The sequence below is a fragment of the Phragmites australis genome, chromosome 2 (assembly GCF_958298935.1).
Source record: "Phragmites australis chromosome 2, lpPhrAust1.1, whole genome shotgun sequence".
NCBI lineage: Eukaryota > Viridiplantae > Streptophyta > Magnoliopsida > Poales > Poaceae > Phragmites > Phragmites australis.
In genome coordinates, this window is record NC_084922.1 from 42530453 (window position 1) to 42549337 (window position 18885).

Sequence of the window (18885 nt, forward strand, 5' to 3'; positions counted from 1 at the left end):
TTTCTCTCTTGTTTTCTCCTCTCATTCTTGTCTCAAAGTTCTTGAAAATTAGCGATAATTTGACAAAATTAGTTTGAATTGTTGCAAAAATCCGATCAATTCTAAAACCGTCATACTGCTGACTTGCTGTCTTGAAGTTGAAGAAATCTTGGTGATTTTTTTCATCGTTGTTAAGTCTTATTTTATTATTTGTTTTATTACTTGATTATTTCTAACTCTGAATATTTGCAATTTTTGTAGTGTCATTCGACATTGATCATGGATGTCGGTGATCATGATACATCCATAGATCATGATTTTTTTTTTCTCCAGGGACTCACAAGGGACTACAGCCCCTTTGATACTAGTGTTACAGGTGATGATGGACCCGACAGTGAACCTCTGGTTGGTTCACATGCATGTGATGCAGCAGCACCTCCATTGTCAGGCTCTACAAGTACGCACACATTAGCAAGCACCGGGTCTAAAAGATCAAGAGTCGGTACTTCCGAAATTTAGCAAGACTTTGAAAAATTCTAAAAGAGGAAGATGGGGTAAGTGTCAGGTATGATAGGTGTTATATTTGCAAACATGAATTATCTGCAAAACCCTCAGGTGGAACGGGGCACTTGAAGAGGCACGCCACAAGTTGCAAGTGAAAGAGTGGAGTAGCCATGAAGCAGATGGTGTTGCGGTACAACCCCAACGACTCTGTTCGTTATTGGGAGTATGACTCTGCCAACGCTCGAAAAGAGCTATGTCGCTTCATTGCAAGAGCGGATCTACCACTCAATATCGGTGAGTCTGCTGCATTTGAAGATTACATTAAGCAAGCTCATAATCCTAGGTTCACGCATTTTCTAGACAGACAACTAGTAGGGATATGGTAAAATACTACAATGCGTGTCGTAGTAAGCTTAAAGAAATATTGCAAACATGTACATTTTCAGTTGATTTGACCTCGGACATATGAGCAGGTAGAGCTAGAGAGGATTATCTTAGTGTGGTTGCTCATTTTGTTAATAATGATTGGGAATTAGAAAAAAGAATAATAGGTTTTCGGTTGATTGACAACGCGCATACCGGTGAAAATATTGTTGAAAAAATATCTCAAGTAGTTGCAGACTTTGGTCTCACGAATAAAATATTTTCTATCATTTTAGATAATGCCGGTGCAAATTCTAGAGCAATGAATATTCTTACTCCGTTGTTTAGTACCTATGCTGAATCTGTCTTGTTACATCAACATTGTGCTTGTCATATTATCAATCTTATAGTAAAATCCGGTTTGAAGAGGTTGTCACAATACTAGATGATTTTCGTACTATAATATCTTTTGTGAACTCCTCTAACCAACGAATTGCAGCATATAAACAGTATTGTGTTGCAATGGGTGTGTGTCCACGTAAATTTGCTGTGAACATGCCGGTAAGATGTAACTCTACTTTCTTGATGCTTAAAAATATTATACCATATAAGAGCACATTTGATGTGTTTATTCATACACATTACCATCAGTATGGGGTCAAACTTTACTCACGGAAGCACATTGGTATGTTGCCGAAAGGATACTGGAGTTTCTTGAATTTTTTTATGATTCAACTGTGAGTTTATCAGGAGTTTATTATCCAACATCTTGTTTAGTAGTGCATAATATTGTTGAAATTGCTACTCATTTAAACAACTATGAAAATGACAATCTTCTAAGAGATTATGTAGTTCCTATGAAATCTAAATTCTTAAAGTATTGGAAAAAAATTTCTTTGTTGTACGTCTTTGCCTTTATTTTAGATCATAAGCTAAAATTGTAGCTTTCTGTAGAGTTCTCGCAATTCTAGGTGATGCTCTTGGCCACGATTATTCTAATTATTATACTAATGTTCGTTCTAAGTTATTCAAATATTATAGTAAATATGAAACAAAGTATGGCGGAGTTCGCCTGCAACGACCTCCACTAGCACCCACAACAAGTAAGAAGACGACAACGTGGGGGAAAATATTTGGTGCATGTTCTTCATCAAGAAGTTCAGACTCTTCATCACGATCGTCTACGAGCACCGGAATTCCAACATCCGGAGGGGAGCTAACTACCTTCATCGACAGTGACGTTATCAGCCATGAGCACAGGATGAATTATCCAGTGCTTTCACTGTTAGCGCGAGATTTGTTAACGGTTCATGTATCTACATTTTCTTCTGAGGCTGCCTTCAGTCTTACTGGAAGGATAATCGAAGAGAGAAGAACAAATCTGTCAAGTGAGATGTTTGAAATACTCACCATAGTAAAAAATTTGGAACAAGCTGAAGCACGAATGCAACACACTGCAGACAACACTGAGCTTAAAGAATCATTCCAAAATTTGTATCTAGATACTGATGAGAACATGTAATTTCAAATTTTTTGAGCTAGGTTGTACTCTTTTTTCCTTTGCTAGAAAGTTTTTTAATGAGGCAATCTATTAATAAAGCTCATTTTTAGAATTAATTATGTGTCTCTATTATTTCTAAGTTTTTTTATTTTATTAATATTTTTTTTAAAACGACCCCCACGGCCCCACCCACCTCTCGTCTTGGCCTATAAATACCATCTCAATTCTCAATCTCCATGTGATCTCATCAGCCATCCATCTCTCTTTTTCTAGTTGCTAGCCAAGTAACCAATAGTCACTTCACATCAAGAAATCAATTTCATATTTCAATTCATGGATCAAAACGTTGAGAACTCATGTGCATGGTCATGGGTGTGGCAACATTTTGAAAAGGTCTTTAGAGAAATTAACGGGGAACATGTAAGATTTGCTAAGTATAATATATGTAACAATGAATTAGGTGCCAGATCTCCAAATGGAACGGGACACTTGAGGAAGCATATTAAATGTTGTTAGCAAAATTCTGGGGTTTCTAATGAAACCATGTAATTTTCGGAGCATAATCATATGTTGTACTCTTTTTTCCTTCTAGTAGAAAGGTTTTTAATGAGGCAACCAATCAATAAAGCTCTTATTTATTTATTTTCTATAATTTTTTTGATTTTTTAGAATTTTTTAGCTATTATTTTTATTTTTTTCATATTTTCGGAGTGCTGGCGAGCCGAGCGTGCCTCCAACGTGTCGACCGGGCCCGTCGTGCCTCCACCGTACTGACCGGGCCCGTCGTGCCGACCGTGTCGTGAGCCGGCCTGACATGGTGAAAACTGGACCGTACCATGGGCCGACGACTCGGCACACGAGCCGACACGACACGACACGACCCGTTACAGTTGGAATCACGGAACGATGCATGAGATCCTTGATTTAGTACTTAAACCAAACTCGACAAGATTCAGTAACATACTGGTACTGAAGCCTCCTGTTATCTTGGTAAATCTAATTACTATACTCTTGCGTATCTTGGTAAATAGTACTACCTGTCTACCTCAGCATTCTTATCGAGCCCCTCAAGATTAGCACTGTATCATGCTCACGCACGCCAAGAAACGCTAGTGGGGAACTAAGAGCATAAGTTCACACTTACAAACCAAAAAGAAAAAGGGAAAAGAAAATAAGAGCGAGCACTACTTGTCCCCAGCAGCTACCACAAATTCAGAAAACTAAAGCTAACAGCAGATGCTCTGCGTGCTCCTATCCATCTATCCGGCGGCACTGCTGCAAGCTTTCTTGGATCGCCAACCCCGCTCGATCGATCGCATCATTGTTCAGCTCCCACATGGCTTGTCCCGTTCCCCTTATGCTGACCCAGCTGGGGCCAACAGCTAGCCCAGCAGCAGCGCGGCCGGGTGCCCCGCGATCACGGGACTACCGGTACTCTACTTGCTCCCATCATCGTCAGCAGCTGTACAGTGTACCAGCAGCAGGTACACGGCGATCCTTGCGGCACGCAAGCAAGAGTCCCCACTCCCGATTCAAAGCGATGGAAGGGGAGGGGAGCATCGCAATGTGCTGCACTGTGCGCGCGACCGACCGCTCGGCCGACGGCCGATCGGATCGTCGTCCATGCGGCGGTCGGCTCCGTCGCGGAGGCCGCGTCGCTGGGGACAGGCTGCCTGGTTGCCACCGCTAGCTGATTAGTGCGGGGAAGCAGGGATAGGTGGGCGCTTGATGAGGGAGAGGGAGGGGCAGCCAGACAGGAGGACACCATGATCAGCTGTGATGATGCGATTAGGCTGTGCGCGGTAATCGCCGTGTCTCCTCCCTGCCTCCCACGTCGGTCTCGAGCGTACGTAGATTGGTGGTACTCTTGCCGCTTCGCGCCATCATTCCTCTGTCGGATGCATGGTTGCACTGGCGGGGAGGGCGTCTTAGGCCCTGTTTTTATTCTGAATACCGATTCTAGTTATAAAAATAAAAGCAAAAATAAATGGCTATAATTTAAAATTTGATTCTCATAATGTATAAGTCAAATTGTATTATAAAATCTCACAGTTCATAATTTAACGGGAATAAATTTCTCCATATAATGGTGTTGGTTTTGAGCAAAAAGCTTAGTGGGTCGATGAGCTTGCCGAGTGACCCGAAAAGACGCTAGTTTGAGAACTGCATACATCTTTTCAAAAGGTTAAAGGAGAGAGTTTCTGCTGATACTTGAGCAAAGGGTCTGCATGTACCGGTAATGGCCAGCAGGGGCCAATTTTGTAACATATACTACAAAGTAGTAGCTGTATTTTAGGATTTGGCTTTGTGCTTAAAAAGGCAAGATTAGTGGGTAGATGTGCCTGCTTAAACTAGAACAAGCGTTTGTTTTAGAACAAGATCTTTTGTTAAGGCAAAGTATCTATCTATTATCATATACCTGCAAAAAAATAATAAACTTAATGATGGTTTCCAAGGAGAAGTGATGAATACGCTACAAATTCCTGTAACAAAGAAGAATCATCTAACTTTCATTTTGATGGATCCTACTGGCATGCAATTTTTTCTTTCGGTAAGGGGGGATGATCTGCTGGTATGCAATGTTTGAACGTTTTCAATACCATCTACAAAACTGCATTATACTTCCAGTTTTCAAATTATAAGATACACACACACACACACACACACACACACATGGGAAAACAACCCTTATTAAGATGAAGTAAGTAGAATACTTGACATTGGAAATAAAAATAGGAGACTTAGTTTGTACATTACTGGAATAGAATCTTCTGATCGTTGTTTGTATTTTTCAACTTTCTCTTGCACCAACCTTGATATCTTGAAATGCACGATAGTCCGATTTGATTCTTCCAAGACAGCTTACATCATACGATCTTTATAATGCGATTAATTTGGCCTGAAATTATGGACAAAATCATTGTGCTAGCTGTGGGCATGAACCAGTCTCTACCAACTGTTGCTCGTTTCAATCGTCGAGCATCCTACCAACGGTGGAGATGCCTGATTGCTCACCCTTCCATCGGTGGATGGCACATCAATATACGTACGTGTACCTACTGATGCTGACTATAATTTTGTAATACGCTCGCACTCAGTGAAGATGTTACAATGGAACAGAGGAAAAGGACATGTTCATCCTTAACATCCCCCAACCTGTCTTAGAGTTGAGATTCTATTCTCTACCTTTACTTTCAGTCCTTCAAACACTGTCTAATTGGGTTGTAAGAACTAAACTGTCTTGTTATAAAAATAATGAAAATGGGGTTTTCCGTGGTCGAAAAACATCCCTCAACCTGGAATCACACAATTTCAGTTTTTAAGCTAGTGCAGCGTACAGTGCAGGACGATTCAAATATAGCAATTCCATGTTAACAAATTTTCTACGCTACACGAGAATGAAAAATGTAAGATTGTTCTACGCATCTGAGTGGGGTTTAAACATTTTTTATGTAATAACCACATTTGTAAGGGCATGGAGCATGAGAGTAAAAGCAACTCCAAAGGGTTATAGACACACAAATTATTTTGTACATTTATCTCTCTCATCTGACATCTATACATCCGGTCATATATCCTATAACTTTTTTACCTACCTTCACAGTATCAACGTAAATAAACAATTTAATAATACATACGTGCATAAAGGCTAGTGAAATTTTTACCACCCATATATGAGTAGAAGGCCTTTTAACATTTTAGGTCAAACCATGCTACAGGGAAAATATTGGATTCTAGCCGTTGGCGAATAATTAAAAAATGTTATCACTCTAAACCACAAGAGACACTCCAGCGCCAGATGTATATGAGGATATCATAGAATACTGCCCGAACAGTAAAACTGCGGAAATCTTGTCTCTGCCTCTCTGGACGTGGTCTGTTGACTGAAAACAACCATTTTCTGCATCGAATATATCAAATAGCAGCCCCCTCTGCTCCAATCCCGTAACTCCATGTGTTAGTGTTGCACAGCTGCACTGAACATGCTTTGATCACGTAGGTTTTGCCTTGTTTATGCCTGCTCTTTCTACCCTATAACGACAAGAGCATCTAATAATTGGTGTGAAGACAACGCAGCTTAACTAGTTTATAACGAACGCTACCAGCCGCTAGCGTACTTGCAGATGGCTCCGTACTTAGTTAAAACTTTATTTAATTTTTCTCGGTGAAAAAAGAATATTATAATGAACTAAACCTGCTCGCACGTAGGCCGGCTGCAAGCGAAAATGATCAGCGACATCTCGAATGCAGCCGAACCTATTGTTCGGTACTCCTCGTCATTATCCACACCATATATAGAAAGTTTACTCAACTCACATACCACATGGATAACTTCATTATCCTTATCAATTGCCCAGCTTTGTTAATCACACTTAGCCCCTGCGCTAATCCAGTAGAAATTAAAGGTGTTGTTATACTACATGTGCCTGTTTCTTAAAAAAAAAAAATCAGGCAACGAACATTAGACGTCCAATTCCAATCCAATAGTCTAGAACCGAAGGGGTATTGTTCATCTTCTTCCTCCGTTTATTTCTCCTAGCGCCGACTGTTTCTTCCTCCCACAATGCCATGATGCGCTCCCCTGAGCTGCTCGGCACCACACTAACTACTATGTTTTCATCGTCCCCGTCCACCACTTGCCTGTTGCCCGCGACATCAACACCGTCGTCGTCGTCTCACCGTAGCCCATCACCGGTCTAGCCACCGCCCCATACTCCCTCTAACCCCTGGAGTCACCAGTTAACCCCGAAACCTCTAACCCTAACCCCAGAGTCGCGGTGTTCACATGATCTCATGTGTCACACTGTCTACTGAACATCTTGCGAAGTGTCTGATCCTTAGTAAGTGTGACAAATGTCTTGTGAGGTAATAAGTTTTAGCAGACCAGACGCTGAAACTAGTAATTGCAGCATCACAACGCAGCTCTCTCGATCAGACGGGTCAAGAAAAATAAATAAAGAAGAGGAGAGCGTCTCGATCAGCCGCCCCCAACTAAGGGTGCAAGTGTGTCATACTGTGCCGCTATCCCACTAGGCCAGTCCGCATCACAAGCTCACAACAACACCACCAATCCACCCGCATAGGTTGAGCGGGTCTTTGCGGGCAGCCCACAAACACCAGCGGCGCCGCAACACCGGTGAAGCTCCCATCAAAGACCTAGCCGCATGGGTGTCCTCGTCTGCTAACGCATGTTGTATGAGCATTCTCTACTGCTCACATCATCCCTGCTCCCTTCACAGCCGCTCCCATCTCCTTGCTCCCACCGCAGTTGCTCCCAACTTTCGGAGGAAAATTCTATAGGACCATTCACAGAAAGACCCCTACGAGATACTAATCCATACCGTCCTTTCCTGATACAATGATTGACACATGCAATTGAGAAAAAAAAAATGATATACACAAAAGAGAGTCTTCCTATAAAACCTGATCCTATAGTTCCTTAACTCCCTGCTCCCTCCATCCTCACCCTCGTCTGCGCGTCCTCCGCCGCCGCGCACGACAAGCACAAGCCTGTGTCGTCCATGGATTCAGGCCACTTAGACGTGGTTGCCAGTGGCCGGAGAAGCGAAGAACTTGGGCGGGAACGCTGGACCTCGAGGACTTGCCAGTCGTGGCGAAGGAGGCCAAGCAGCAGGGCGTATGTGGGGAACTACTAGAATTAGAGGTGTTTTGTCCTTGGCATTTGAGGAAGCTTACCCAAAACATAAGTCAAATGCTGTAGTGATGCTATAAGGTTTATGGGATTTGTAACTAGATTAGCACTTTAATTTGGTTCTATCAATTTTTCTAAATTTTTAATCTATTTTTGGGAATTTGTCAAATATGTGGCTGCTACTGGCGTAGCTATGCTTATCAGCTAGCTTCTCTAATTTATACGCTTGACAGGAGCCACATCTTGTGCAGATGGGCTTGGCTGGCTGACCGCATCTGCCCACGTATATCTTTGTGGCTGGTGCAGACATGGAGCTGCCTCTGCCTCTGCCTCTGCCTCTGTGGTTCGAGATAACCTCTGCCCACCCAAAGCTTGGCCTCCCGCCGCGTGTCCAACCCGGGCCCTACCCCGTCCAATTATTTTCCGCGGCGCAACTGCAAATTAATCTGCGAGCATAATGAACAATTCGTGTCCAAATCGGGCCGGTAATGCGTCTCCGTTCGGTACGTAATCGCGTTATCGCCCGAGATAAACTGGCAGAGGAAACAGGTCCGATCGACATACGTAATCTACCACATGTAGGAGCACGCACGAAACGTTTGGATTTGGCTGAAATTTAATTTTTTTAGCTGGATATGATCGAGCGAGCGAGCGAGCTATTCCAACACTTGATATATATCCTCACATAAAAAATGATATTTCTTTACTTGCCTCGTCGCTTTTAATTATACTGTTGCTCGTGCCCTACCTAGATAGATCAGCAACAGTACGCGAACCATGCATGCATGCACCGTGGTTGCTTTGGCTAAAGCGCGCCGCCATTATTCAGAGGCCGTTACGCGCTTCACCAAGCATCCATGTCGTCACCGTGCCCCACTCGTCAGAGAAACATGCCTTGCTTGTTCACAATTGCCTCTCATATACATATATATACAGCCTCCCTCCTCTCTACCCGTCTCAAAGCCAACAAGACCTAGCTAAGCCTTCCTGCCTGCCTGCCTGCCTGCTACTCAGCAACCACCTGAGAGTCAACTTAACAGAGCATGCCGAAGGTCTACCCCAACGTGCTGCCATCACCGGCCGAGGCACCGGCAGCGGCGGGGCCGGCGAGAGAGGATGAGGCGACGACGCTGACGGTGTGGCGCAAGTCGCTGCTGTTCAACTGCAAGGGGTTCACGGTGTTCGACGCCAAGGGCAACCTCGCCTACCGCGTCGACAGCTACGACGCGGAGCCGGCGGGCGCCGAGGTCGTCCTCATGGACCCCGCTGGCCGCCCAGCCTTCACCGTGCGCCGCAAGCGCCTGAGCCTTGGCAAGCAGTGGCTCATCTACGCGGGCGAGGAGGCGCGGCGTCCGGTGCACGCCGTGAAGCGCGGCGGCGGCGGCAAGTCGATGGCGCGCGTGGCGCCGTGCGCGGGAGGAGGCGCCGTGGCGTCGTACGAGGTGGAGGGGTCGTACGCGCGGCGGCGATGCGTGGTGTACAACGGCGAGCGCCGGGCGGTGGCGGAGGTGCAGCCCAAGGAAGCTGTCGGCTCGGACGTGTTCCGGCTGGTGGTGCAGTCGGGTGTCGACGTGTCGCTCGTCATGGCCGTGGTGGTGGCGCTCGACCAGGTATTTGGGAGGCCATCTTTCCTCAGGAGCTGGTCCCCGTGGATACACTCCAACAATTTTAGCCCAATCTAGTCGACTTTTTGCCCCTTTTCCTTGGGGTTGTGAATTGGGATGGTGAATTCGATCAGCGTCGGCATGGGAGCAAATCATGCTTGTTCCTTCTTGCCTCAATTGCCAGGCCAATTGAGTACGAGTAGTTTTTTTTGTGCATCACATGAAGTCCTTCTTGATTCTCTTTTGGTTTTCACACCAAAAGCCATCAGTGAATCTTGTAAAGAGGGACGGAGATGTAAATATCTCAAGAAAGAAAAAAAAAGTTTTAAAACAAAGCTTTCTCAAGGACAAGGAGATGACGTCTTGTCCTTTGTGAACTATTACCATCTTCTTTGCGTCTTAATCTATTCGAGTGCTAATTTTGGGCACGTCAGGCTGGAAAGCCCAAGGAAATCGACAGCTTCAGCGTAGTCTTCTACTCCGGCGGTAAACAGGGACATGGAGAACATCACACTGGAGAAACATTTTTGTTCACTTTTGTTATGTTTTAGATGCTGATAACGAGATGTTAATAGTCATATTTATTGAAAAGAGGCAAATAAAGCTATTTTTTAAATGAAATATAACAAAGCATCAAGATCAAATGGATTCCTAGCCAAGTTTTATTAGATTTTTTGAAAGATCATCAAAGCGGATTTGATGTCACTCTTTCATGAATTCTATAGAGGGAAATTGCCTCTTTTAGCCTTAACTTTGGAATAATCACGTTACTACTAAAGAAAAGTGATACCACACAAATACAACAATATAGATCAATATACCTTCTAAATGTAAGCTTGAATTTTTTTTATGAAAGTTGGAGTTAATAGGCTATCAGGTGTGACACATAATATAATTAGGCCATCACAAATTATTTTTATGTTGGGTAGAGATAAAATGGAAGGCATGGTAATTCTTCATGAGACCATTCATGAAATGCACAGAAAAAAGTTAAATGCGGTAATCTTGAAACTTGATTTTGAGAAGGCTTACGATAAAATTAAATGACTCTTCTTATAACAAGCTTTAAAAATGAAAGACTTTTCATCCTAACAGTGTTCTTGGATAGAGCAATTTGTATCTAAAGGGAGCGTTGGTGTTAAGGTAAATGATGAGATGGGAAGTTATTTTCAGACAAGAAGGGATTAATGCAAGATGATCCTACATCTCCAATCTTATCTAATCTAGTGGTTGATGTGCTTACAATAAAGTAATCTAGTGGTTGATGTGCTTGCAATCTTTATTGTAAGAGCAAATGTAGATGGACAAATTTGTGTTGTAGTTCCTCATTTAGTTAATAATGGTCTTTCAATCCTTCAATATGCAGATGATCCAATCATTTTCATGGAACATAATCTTAAGAGGCAATAAATATGAAACTCTTACTACGTGCGTTTGAGCAATTATCAAGTCTAAAGATTAACTTCCATAAAAATGAACCATTCTGCTATGGAGAAACCAAAGACTATGAAAATCAATATATTCAAAATTTGGGTGTGAATTAGGGAACTATCTGTTTAGGTATATGAGAATTTCAATGCAATATAGATAAATAAGCAATAAGAACTAAAAATGATAGAAGATAAATTTGAGAAAAAATTAAGCAGCTGGAAAGAAAAACATCTATTTTATGTTGGTAAGCTTATTCTTATCAACTCAGTTTTGAGTAGTCTGGTCATGTTCATGCTATCTTTCTTTGAAATACCAAGGGGTATTCTCAAGAAGTTACACTATTACCGATCTATATTTTTTGACAATGTGATGATCATAAGAAGAAATATAAGTTAGTAAAATGAAACATACTACATGTAAACTGAAAGATCAAGGTGGTTTAAGTATTCAAGACTTTAATATCCAAAACAAATGCCTATTATGTAAGTAGCTCTTTAACCTAATTAATGATGACGGGATATGTCAACACTTAATTAGAAAAAAAATATTTAGGTAACAAAACTATCACTCAAGTGGATAAAAAACCCTAGTGACTCACCGTTCTGGTTAGGATTAATGAGTGTGAATGATTTGTTGCTAAGTTTTGAGAATTTCTGAGTATGAAGTGGCACTCGAATAAGATTCCGAAAAGACAGGTGGCTAGGGACAACCACTTTGAAAAAGCAATACCTAACTTTATATAATATTGCACAAAAAGAAGCAAAATACTATATCGGAAGTTCTTAGTCATGATTCCTTAATATCTCTTTCTGTAGATCACTGGTGGGGGATAAACTCGAGGCATGACAAGGTTTATTAGCTAAGATTGCTGAGGTTGATCTAAATGAGGAGATGGATCTGTTTAGATGAGTTTTATACCAAAGTGATTAGTTCTCAGTATAATTTATATATAGGACAATTCTAGATAGCAATATAATAGATAATAATCGATACCTATGGAGACTGAAGCTTCCTTTAAAGATCAAAAAATTTGTGTGGTACCTACATAAAGGTGTAATACTAACAAAACATAATTTAATAAGAAGAAATTAGCATAGAAATAAAAAATATTGTTTTTTAGTTCAAACAATACTATTTAGCATCTTTTCTTTGATTGTAATTTTGCTAAATCCATCTGGAGGATAATTCACATCATCTACGGATTACTACCCCTACTAGTGTATCTCAATTATTACCCCTACTAGTGTATCTCACATGTTTGGTTCATGACTAAATGATATAAATATGATGCTAAGAAAACAAATTCGTTTTGTCATATACAAATCGGAATATTTTTATTACCTTAATGAATAAGACTCTTTATCTAAAAAAAATCCTGGAGAGACACGCCTGGGGCCTGAAAATCCGGTGGAACTTGCATTGAGAGCTGAAAGAAGCAGGGTTGGCGCGTTGCTGCTTTCCAGATACAGGTGATGAGCCAGTCCAGCCAAGGATGACGATGCACGCGTGCCCGACGCCGAAAGAGAAACAGATACGCACCCTGCACCTGGAACCTGCAAAGATCGAGAACCTCTTCTGTGTTTACATGTAGCATATGTGCGGTACTTAATCCTGCCACAGTGTTCACGAGTAGGTTAGCAGAAGCACAAATTGGCCACCGGATTTACAGAGATTTAGAGGAATTAGGGTCTGGTATGTCATCCTCTGATGACTCGGTTACGTGTTACGACTTTACGACTTGAATGTATCGGCATCGCAGAAGGACTTGAGAAATCGTATGGGCACAAATGGGCTCGACGAAGCATGAGCAGCCTGGAGAAATTGGAATTTTTTATTTCGAAAATAAAAAAAATGCAACACTAGAGATCTGTTTGAAAAAAAAACAAAAATTGACTATTGCCGTCTGGAAGGGCGACGTAAAATAAAAAAACATTACGTTCCATTGTTCTTAAATTAAAAAATATTGAAATGATTATGATTTTTTTTGAAAAAAATATGTTGTAGATGATGCTATAATCTATTTTTTAAAAATTATATAAAAATACGATCCGTACAATTAGAAACAAAAATATAAAAAGCTCGAGGCATTGGAAGAATGGAAGGGGTAATCGACGGCCCATCTCGCTTAGTTGGCTGATCTGGTGAGTCCCATGGACGAAGCCCACCCGGATGGAGGCTCTCGTTTACGGTCGCAGCAAGGCCCGGTGAATCAGCATTTGCCGCACACTTGTCTGGGAGAGCAGGGCCCCAGTGTTTAGGCCTAATAAGACAAATTTCCCAAGGAAAGGCCGACGGATCAAGAAAACGAGCAACCTTCCGGGTTTTTTATTTTTACATTTTCTAACATTAATATTTAAATAAATAGATCTTAAAAAAATTGTAGAAATATATGTATGCAGTATTTTCAAAGGGCGGTAAACCTATCATGATAGTACAAGTATTCTTTACCGCCTTCTAAGAAGGTGGTTAGGTCCTACACTTATCTTACCGTCTTGTAAACTCTTACTGCTTTCTGAGAGAGTGAGTAAGCCATACCCCGGATATATCATATCGTACCACCATTTACCACCCTTTCAAAAAGTGATTAGTTCTCTTGCCTCCTTCTCAAGGGTGTCCCTATGCCCTTAGTTTAAATGCCCTTAGACATTTTATTAAGTAGATGGGAGATTAATTAGTTTAAATTGATTAGATTGTTTCGGAGCAACATTGATTGTAGTGAACTAAACGTATTGTTAGGTGACCATCGGTTCCGGTAATTTTGTCGGAGTTTCGTAATCAAAAGTATAGTTTTTCGGTATTAGTGTTGAACATATTTTCAGATGTTTCCAAGTATATCCGATAAGCTATATTTTTAGATATATTATGGTGAACGTCATATTGATTACCGTCATAGCGGTGTAGATCTCTCTGGATTTCATCATGTTATTAAGGGACTTAGTAGAGCTAATGAGAGGATCATAGTGGGTGTGTGCAAGAGACCGATGCGCTATGTTCAACTGAATCCCCAGCAGCCGGAGCTCAAGTTGAGAGATACGCTAAGTCGTGTTACTCAGAGTTACTTTGGGGAGCTCGTCATAATTAATGCAACATCTACTTAGAGACAGTACGTAGATATAACATGTGAACGTGATCTCCCTCTTATACTGCTAGTTGAGACGTATCAGAAGGATCCAACAGAGATAAACGTTAGGAAAGCAGTAGCGGGAACAAGTTAGACAATGGTAGATGAAACAGACCCGATAATTGTGGGGGACGAGCAGGACGTTGGGGATGTGCAGGAGATGCAACCAAGGGGTGTAGTCGTTGAGGAGGAACACATCTTCAACATAATTGAAGAGATGGAGAGGGAGGATCAAGATTTCAAGGATGTCATTGCCGATGAGGATTCATCTGACGAGGAGTAAAAGTGCTCATATTCCTACAGAGTGGAGGAATCAAGAATTTTTAAAGCTAGTGGTAAGTGAGGGGCATCGGTGAAAGTGCATCTAGCCCCTAAATATGGTTTTGGTTATTATTGACAATATCTATGGACTAACAAGTGTGTTGAGAATTGTTAGTAGGGTATTTATAGTTGATGCATGGAGGATAAATATGCATCAAGATAAATGAGCTCTAAGTGATGCTTATGTAAGTTAATGACAATACCTATGGATTAACAATTATGTTAAGAATTGTTATCAGGGTATTCTATAGGAGATGCATAAGAAATAAATCAAGTATTAATTGAGAAATGCCATGAGTTCAAACAATTGCATCAAAGTCATTGCGATCTTAGTGATGCTCAAAAGAAGAAGAATAAGCTTAAAGCATGAAGGCTAAATTACTTATGAAGATCAATTAACTTAAGGTACAATGTTGTCAGTTAAGTTTTATGGACTAACACATGTGCTTTGTACTTGAGAGTGAGTTAGAGTTATAATCCATAAGAAAGCATAAGTTGAATTAAAATCATATATACCAAGAGTGAAGAACAAGATTGGACTCCATATATGATAAAGTGAATTTATTGAATATGCCAGATACAAAATGATTTTCTATGTCAAGATGTTGAAGGGCAAGTAAGACTCAACTGCAATGGATCATCCAATAGCGAAGAAGAACAAAGGGCTTAACGTTGAAGGACCAAAGCGGTGGTGAAGGATGAGTTAAGGCTTTATGCCAATACCGTGTGAGGCTATGAGAAGCTATAGGTGATTTGCACCAATCACATAAACAATCAAGAAGTTGGAGTGAATACGATATAAAAGTTGGCAACCCTCTAAGTTTGAAAGAATGAATAGGTACTTGAAGGTATTTAAAAGCTCAAATTAGTTCAAACAAGTTTTACATTTGGATTTGAGTATAGGTATGCCGCATTATTAAGAGGGATGCAACGTAGAGCAAATTATTGTATCTCAGTACTCAAGAGTTTCTAACCAATCCAAAGTGAGAGTTAGTTTTAGGAGTTCGGTGCGAAAAGTGTGAAAGTGTCCGAATCAGGTTTTGGAGTGTTCCTAGTTTTGATCCAATATGTTTGAGATAATGGTTTCGGACGGGATAGGTAGCCCTATGAATAATCTTTCCGTAGAGTCCAAAATCGTAGAAATTGGATATCAGGATTAAAAGTTATCGCCTTTTTCAGAGGGTCTGATGTGCTGAACTCGGAAGTTCCGGATTGGCTGGAAGTTTCAGATGAAATCCGGGTTGGGGTTCTTGGTTTTGGTTTGAAGTTTCAATCCGGAAGTTCTAGATTGAACTCGAAAGTTCCAGAGTCTATGGTCAGTTCAGAGGTTCCGGACTTGATCCGGGCAGGGGTCTCGGTCGAGTCTAACTCGAGTAATCTTGAAGTTCCTGGTTAAACCCGAAAGTTTCGGGTTAAGCGAGAAAGTTGCATAACAGCTAATTTTGGAGGGTTAGGTACAAATACCCACTCATCCTAGCCTCTTCATTTGCTGCTGGTGCTTTGACGAAAACATTCAAAGCCAAAGCCAATAGAGCTCTCGTTACTCTATTTTAGTGTGAGATTTGAGAAGGAAAGTGACTTGGGTTGAGGAATTGAAAGTTTGAGGGTAAGTGAACATAACTCCCATCTTGAGCACTTGAGTTAATCGATAAGAAGTTCGTCGTCACGTTTGTTGCTCTCGGAGCTTGGAGCTCCTAGGTGGTTAGGCGTAACCGATGAGCACCTAAGGTTGTGGTGTGCCACGAAAAGTTTGTGAAGGCTAGAATTTCGCCTCTGTGAGTAACGGTGACTTCCTAAGAGGGGTGTGTGAATTATGACACTTAAAATCTAATTGCTGTAAAAACTTCAAAAGATAAAACTATATCAATTTATATCTAAATGTACTCTAAGTCTATCTAGTGTGCCTACTCTACCGTTCAAAAAGGTTTACAACATATTCTTAGAAGGTAAATTGCAAGTATGTAAATGCGAAAACGTAAGTAAGGTAGAGAGAGCAAATTCAGAAAAAAAGGGATTTTTGTTGATGTTGTGTGTTCCAAGTGATGATTTCGAGTAGATCCACGGAGAACCTACAATCAAATACACACGAACAAGTAGATCGAGCAAAATGCATAAATATTAAGCAAGAACTCAAATGAGAGGGAACAAGAGAGGAGACACAAGATTTATTTCCCAAAGTTCGGATTCACTACCGTGAATCCTACGTCTCCATTGAGGAAACTCCAATGAGCCGGGTCTCTTTCAACCACTTTCCTCTCCAAACTCGGTCACACTTGAGCTTGACTTCCACTCTTGATTTCTTCCCTTACAGAGGCGAAATCGAAGCCTTAACAAACTTTCTGCGGTTCACCACAAAGCACGGGAGCTCACTGGGCAACACCTAGCCGACTAGGAGCTCAAAGCTCCAAGTGTAACAAACACAATCGAACTTTTTGCCGATGAATTCAAGTGCTCAAGATTGAATTTAGCTCACTAGCACTCAATCTTCCAATCTCACAACCCAACTCACTTTTATTCTCAAATCTCTCATTAAAATAGAGTGGGAAGGAGTTCTTTTGGCTCTAAAAAGGTTCTCTTTCGTGCCCTTGCAGCTACCCCAAAGGATAGGGGTGAATGTGTATTTATAGCCCACCTCAAAAACTAGCTGTTACAGACTTTTCTGTACTGACTCGGAGTTTCCGGGTCAACCTGGAGTATTCGGGTAAGCTAAAGAAGGCAAAACCGAGCACCCAGACTCGGAATCTCACCCGGAGTATCCGGGTCAATTAAAAAGGACCAAACCGAGATCTCTCCTCGGAACCTCACCCGGAGACTTCGGACAACCCGGAATATTCGAGTCAACCCGGAGTATCCGGATTCAACAGAACTACCCACTGAAAAACGACGATAACTTTTGATCCCGAAGTCCGATTTCAACGATTTTGGACTCTATGAAAAGCTTATTCAGAGGGCTACACATCCCAACAGAATTAATGACCTAAAACACATTGGATCAAATTAGGAACACTCCAAAACCAAATTCGGATATTTCCACACTTTTCACAACGGGATTTCTAAAAAGAACTCTCACTTGGGTTTGTTTTGAAACTTTTAAGCACTGAGACACGATAATTAGCTCTACATTACATCCCTCTTAATAGTGCGAGATACCTATACTCAAATTTAAAGATAAAACTCGTTTAAACCACTTTGAGCCTTTGAATAACTTTCAATTACCGCTTCTTTCATTCAAACCTTGAGGGTTGCCAACTTTCATATATTTTTCACCCCATCTTTTCTTGATTTTTCATATGATTGATGCGAATTACTCATAGCTTCTCATGGCCTCACACGGTCCATTAGTGTAAAGCCTTCACTCGCTCTTCATCACCACCTTGGTCCTTCGGCGCCAAGCCATTTGCTTGCCCTTCACCACGAATGGTCCATCGTAGTCGAGTCTTGCTTGCCCTTCACCGTCTTGCCATAGAAAATTATTTTGTATTCAACATTTTCAAGGAATTCATTTTATCAAATATGGAGTCCACTCTTGTTCTTCACTCTTAGCATATATGATTTCAATTCAACTTATGGCTTCTTATGGTTCCTAACCCCATTTCACTCTCAAGCAAAAAATACATGTGTTAGTCAATAAAACCTAATTGACAACTTTTGTACCTTAAGTTACTTGATCTCCACACGTAACTTATTAGCCTTCATGTATATTGTCAATCTTCGTATAGAATCTTTAGTTATTTGATCTCCACAAGTAACTTAGTCTTCAAGTTTATTAACAATCTTTTTGAGCTTTTCTTCTCCTTATGAGTATCATTAAGAGCTCAATAACAACGATGTATTTTTTTTGTTCTCATGGCATTTCTTAGTAAATCCATGATTCATCACTTATGCATATCCTATGAAATAACCTAGAACTTATTTATCTTGATGCATTTTCAATCTCCCTATACACCTAGAGCTAATGCATATCTCTCAATACATTGCCTATGGAACAACCTACTAACAAACTCAACATCGTTATTAGTCCATAAGTATTGTCATTAATTACCAAAATCATACATAAAGGCTAGATGCATTTTCAGCCCCGCTTTGCTCATGCCCGCGCCACCACCTAGCTCTTCCTTGATCAAACCCTCAGCTCTTTTCAGCGAAGTTTTTTTTTAAGAAATAAAAAAGTGGTTCATGTATATTCTTTCCCCCCAGATTCCAGCAAAAGAACAAGCTCTTTCTTGATTGAACCCTCAGCTTTATGCATAAATAGACCCATACGGTACCTTCTTGTCCCCGTTTCTATGTTTCCTAACTTTCCCTATGCCTACACACAGAACAAGCACCAACAAATTAACTCGCAAAGCATCTGGATTTATGTAGCAACCATTTAATTCTAAGCTACCACCCCTACCACATTGTTCCA

General features: G+C 41.1%; 1 protein-coding gene across 1 annotated transcript; it reads left to right on the top strand.

The window, feature by feature from the left end:
- The first annotated feature begins 8927 nt into the window (after positions 1-8927).
- Positions 8928-9984, top strand: LOC133909005 (protein LURP-one-related 8-like). Its single transcript, XM_062351260.1, has one exon. The coding sequence runs from the start codon at positions 9044-9046 to the stop codon at positions 9680-9682; it is 639 nt and encodes a 212-aa protein (XP_062207244.1). The 5' UTR covers positions 8928-9043; the 3' UTR covers positions 9683-9984.
- The last annotated feature ends 8901 nt before the right edge of the window (positions 9985-18885 follow it).